This window comes from Verticillium dahliae, genomic scaffold, assembly GCF_000150675.1.
Source record: "Verticillium dahliae VdLs.17 supercont1.33 genomic scaffold, whole genome shotgun sequence".
Classification (NCBI taxonomy): Eukaryota; Fungi; Ascomycota; class Sordariomycetes; order Glomerellales; family Plectosphaerellaceae; genus Verticillium; species Verticillium dahliae.
In genome coordinates, this window is record NW_009276965.1 from 155,164 (window position 1) to 159,957 (window position 4,794).

The following is a 4,794-nucleotide window of genomic DNA, read 5'->3' on the forward strand; positions in this document are numbered from 1 at the left end:
AAACGAGCACACATGAGGAGCAGAAGGAGGTCACGCACTCTGCAATGGCCTTGTTGGCCGCTCTGGCAGATTCAAAGACGGCGGCGGCAGCGGCCGAGGTGGAAACGGCCTCGGGCGCCTCGTCGTCCGAGTCTTCGGAGGCGTCCGAGTCGTTGATCGTGTCCTTTCGGCTGGGCTCAGGCCCAGGCGCAGGCTGTTCGGCGCCGGGGATGATGGTCTCGTCGGCCCCGGTTCCGGCGTCACCTTGGTCGTTGTCCTCGGCGGCGCTTCCGCTGAGACCATGCTCATCTTCGTCTGTCTTGGCGCGGATCTCAACTACCAGCGATGATGGGTTGGCTGGGGCTGGGGCTGGGGACTCGCTCGCATCCTGGGTCTCGTCCTCGTCCTCTGCGTCGGCCTCTGGCTCGCCCTTGGCCGCTTGCTTCCTGGACTTGGCGCGCACGGGGAGCTTGCGCTGGCGCTTGGGAGTGCCGGCGGCCGGGCTGTTCTGCGTGGAGGATGGGGCAGCGGCGTCGAGGTCCACGTCCAGAGCTTCGCCAGACTTGCGCTTCCTCATGTTGCGTGTGGTGACCATTTTGGCGTCTGTGTGATGATTACAGGAGGCAGATGGGTTTCCTGGTGGTGGGGCGTCCCGACAGTGGGTGCTGAGACAAGATTCTCACTGTCGGTAGACTGAGAGAGGATCCTCAAGGTGACTGCGTGGCGAGGAACGTATGGGACGGAGGATCAGGGCTGCGGGAAAATATTTTTAAGGTATACTCTTCCGCTGTCCTTCCTGTCTACGGCCGTCGAGTTGACGATATATCAAACGTGGAATTGGTATGTGAAAATACTCCAGAAGGAGGTGAGGTCGTCGTGGTTGATGGCTAGAAATTTGAGTGTCAAGTGAGATTTTTGGGGGTGGGGTCGAGGGGTGGATCCGAAGCGTCTGATTGGCTTGGAGGCGACCCCTGGTCCTGCCGTTCCAACGTCGTCTCTTGATTGCGCTTGCCCAGGACCCCATCTCCTCCTCACCTGCCTACTAGGTACCTACTTACCTTACCTGCTACCTCACCTGACCTGATGCTAGAGGTAGGCACATAGATTGATCGGATTGCTTCATTCTATCTGCCTGCTGTATTCCATCTGTACACCGCCAATTCCATCTCCACCATACACCCCCCCTGGAATGGACAGGTAGCCCAATGCTCTGCCGCCATCTCTCTTCACGGCGAGTACCATGGCGCGCTACTCAGGTGCTGTGCTCTGGCCGCTGCTCGCCATCACCATCAGCAGCGCGAACGCCTAAGACCATTATCTGCTCCTACTCCAGTGATCGCAGTAGAATGCGTCAAAGGGCCGCGCCGAAGCCTGCCCCATCGCCATCGCCGAGGAGGAGACCTGAGACGATGGCAGAATCTCGCCCACTTGGAGTACGCCCTCGATCGCCAGACGACTTCAAGCTCACGACGCCACACCGAGAAGGCTTCACCCTCGACCACAGAATAGTGCACCGCATCTACAGCGGGTTTCTAAATGCGGCGTCCGGGCTTCATCAAGGGCAGAAACACTGGCTTTCCGAGTTTGCCAAGGGTATGCCTTCCCCTCTTTACTCCTTCACCTCTCGCATACCTCAAAATTGTTCCCCCCTCTCACACACCAATATTGACCCATTACGGCAGAGAACGATATAAAACCCCAGGACTTTTATGAAGTGGCACTCCGCATGGCGGATCTTGGTCCCCTGTCACAGGTTGAGCACGAGTCCCAGTCTCGCATGCTCGACTCGGCCAGCGAGCTCGGCCACGTCCCCGCCACCCTGCACATCATCCGCACCGTGCTCTATGGAAGGAGCCCGGAGAACCTGCAGCGCTCTTGTCCCCGCGCCTACGCCCGCTTCCGGACTCTCGTCGCTGAGGGGAGGAACCCCGACGCCTTGACCCTTGAGGGCAAACTCTACGCGCTGCGCGGTGAGAGGGACCAAGCTGCCGCGCTGTTCCGCCGCGCCAAGGACGTCGCTACAGCCGCAGTTGCCCACGGCAGCACCGGATTTCAGTGGAAGAATCTGTGCCAGGTCGAGCTTGCCAAGCTGCAGGAGGCTGTCGGTGCCAGGCAGGATGCCTACTGGGAGTACCGCGCGCTGGCCGACGCCGGTGACGCTGAGGCGTGCTATTATCTAGGGACGCTCGACGCGCGCATGCCGGGGACGGTTCGGCTGGTGCACGAAGCCGAGGCGAGGGAGCTCTTGACACAGGCCGCCATGGCAGGATACCCGGCGGCGCCGACGGCCCTGGCGGATCTGGAGACGGGCATGTACGACCAGGCCGTGGCAGACGGACATAAAGACGCCGCGGCGGGGCATTTGCTCGATGCGCAGGAGTGGCGCAATCTGGCGGCGGCGTGGAAGATGCGGGATCCGAAGAACTACGAGGTGTACTAGTACGATGGATGTACTATATTGTGTTGCTTTGTGGAAGAGCGAGCAAGGAGGATGGGGCGTGCAAGCTTCCGCGTGTGCCTGTTGTACGACCCATTGTAAGTCCTGTTGAATGGGGCGTTCCCAGGGAACCGGTTCTGTGTCCTATAATCAGGCGCAGACAAGCTTTGATGCTTGGGCAGGTCACTGTCAGGTAAGGTAGGTAATCTAGCGGCGTGGGTCTGGATGTTGCATTGTACAAAACCGTCTACCTCGGCTGGGCCACAATCAAAAAGAGGCTTGCACCGCCTGACAAATCCTCGTCCACCCTAGCCTCGCAGCCGTCACTCCATCAGAACCGAGCCCGCTCGTACCCCGCCCCCGGCGTGACGTGTATGACCTTTACATTCTCCGTCAAGGTGCCGGCCTCAATCTCCCCAACCATGGCCTTGACGTGCGCGCCGGCGAGATGCGTCTGCAGGGCGGCGGCATTCTCATATCTGTAGCCGCAGCCTTAAAAGACGTCGTTAGGTCTAGGAACTTGACTCGAGGAGGTGGGCGGAGAAGGAGTCACGCAATTACGCCAGGGAGAAAGGGTAAAAAAAGAGAGGGCGAGGAAAAAGGAGAGGGTTAACCCACGTTTCGCAAACGACGAGCTCCTCGGCGCCGCTCGTCTCGTCTCGCTTGCCACGGTGGATTCGGTACCGAAGCGTGCCGGGCTCGCTCTTCTCGGCGTGGGCGGCGCACGCGGCGAAGAGGCTGAGGAACTAAAGGGGGGGGGGAACACTCGGGTGTGAGCGAGTGCGGCTTGGCAGAGGGTCGAGGACAGAAGGAGAAGGGGACAGAACAGGACAAGGCAGGGTGGAAGGGGGGGCAAAAATCACGGGGACGAGCTGGTTTCGTACACGTTCGGTCTGGCCCTTTTTGGGGGTGATGATGGCTACGAGGTCGATTTGGTCGGTACCCATGGCGCGGGGCCTGGAGGTCTTTTGTTGCGGTGGTGGTGGTGGCGACGGGGCTAAGCGGTTAGCAGAGATGGCCGCATGCAGGAGAGATGATGGAGATTTGGGGGTTGTCTAGAGTTGCGACTGCTACGCGGAGACGGCGGGGGGATCGGACTTGGAAAGATAGAAAGGAGAGCTATATGTACACTCTCGGGGTCGGGCGGGCGACCGGTGGGCGTGGCATCCCGTTGAACCCGAAATTGATCTCAGGTACAACAAGCGCCCCATAAGCCGTATACCGCCTTCATGATCAGGTTTAGCGCCGCTACCTTTGCCACCTTACGCAATACCTCTGAGATGGGTTTTACCGAGCCCTATCTAAACCGGATATATCCTAGAGCCTCGCTACTTTTAGCCTAAGCCGAGACTAAGCGGGCCCTGAGCTCGGTAGTAGCTTAGCTAGTATAACCTAGCTATAGATATATAAAAGTTCACTATAAAGCCTCTAGTATACTATAATAAATAATAACGAAAATAGTAGGGTACCGCTTTTAGTACTAACTTCCTAGGAAGTCGGATATAGCTAACTAACCCTAATAGCGAGTATATATATAATAATTATTATCTATACCCTTTATAATAGATAGCTCCGAGCTAGACTATATTACGTAGCTTCGATAATACTACGAGGCAAGGCTTCTAATACGCTATTTACCCTTTATATAATCTAATTAAGAGTAAATATTTAAACTCGAATATAAGGACTTATATTACTATCTATTATATATCTTACTTAGCTAAGAGCTAGAGGTAAGGTTTTAAATCAATAGCTACTTATAACCTTAATTAAGATTATTAATATAAATTATAGTCGACGTAGGAGGTATTAGGCAACGACCGAGGGTATAGCTTAGTTATAGAATAAAGAGATAATAATAGATAAGAGGAAGGGAGAGATAAAAGTAGCTATATCTCTGGAAGGAGACGTCGGGTCGAGAAAAGGATCGAAGATTCTTATAGCCCTTAACGAGAGCTATAAAATAGTGTATTTTTCGTTTAGATTAAAGGTAGGTAGGTCGAGGAGTAATTAGAAGAAGGTTATAATTGACTTTGAGAAGTGGTTGAATTGATCCTAATGAGAGTAAGGCGTGTCTTGGAAGGTATCCGTTCCTAATAGTTTAGAACGTGTAAATTGGATAGGAATTACTATATAAGGGGGACTTACGAGTATTATTAGAATTAGATAATTATTAAGATCTAAAAACCTGAAAAATAGGTCCGGGGGGTGCCCTCTATATATAATAGACTAACCCTTAGTAGCTATGCGTGGATAAGGCGCTTAGACTACCTCTAGACCTATAGGGAAGTGGAGTCGGATTTAAACTCTAGCTAATAGGGTATAAGAGAGCTTAAACGCTTATTACTATAGAACGGCTCTATAGAATATTATAAAAT

General features: G+C 54.2%; 3 protein-coding genes across 3 annotated transcripts in view; 1 reads left to right on the forward strand and 2 right to left on the reverse strand.

The window, feature by feature from the left end:
* The window catches only part of VDAG_10234 (uncharacterized protein), a gene marked incomplete at both ends in the record, with an annotated part of 1,164 nt that extends 590 nt beyond the window's left edge, over window positions 1-574 (reverse strand). Inside the window, one exon of the mRNA XM_009659937.1 lies at window positions 39-574. Within this exon, the coding sequence (XP_009658232.1) occupies window positions 39-574 (536 nt within the window). The remainder of the gene's footprint in view (window positions 1-38) is intronic.
* Window positions 575-1,184: 610 nt separating this feature from the next.
* On the forward strand, window positions 1,185-2,419 carry VDAG_10235 (uncharacterized protein; the record flags this gene model as incomplete). The annotated part of the gene is made up of 2 exons (XM_009659938.1): window positions 1,185-1,572; window positions 1,662-2,419. 2 exons carry the CDS (start codon window positions 1,185-1,187, stop codon window positions 2,417-2,419), a joined length of 1,146 nt encoding a protein of 381 aa, XP_009658233.1.
* Window positions 2,420-2,747: 328 nt separating this feature from the next.
* Window positions 2,748-3,363, reverse strand: VDAG_10236 (uncharacterized protein; the record flags this gene model as incomplete). Its single annotated transcript, XM_009659939.1, has 3 exons — window positions 2,748-2,895; window positions 3,035-3,162; window positions 3,301-3,363. The coding sequence occupies 3 exons, from the start codon at window positions 3,361-3,363 to the stop codon at window positions 2,748-2,750; spliced, it is 339 nt and encodes a 112-aa protein (XP_009658234.1).
* Window positions 3,364-4,794: the final 1,431 nt, after the last annotated feature.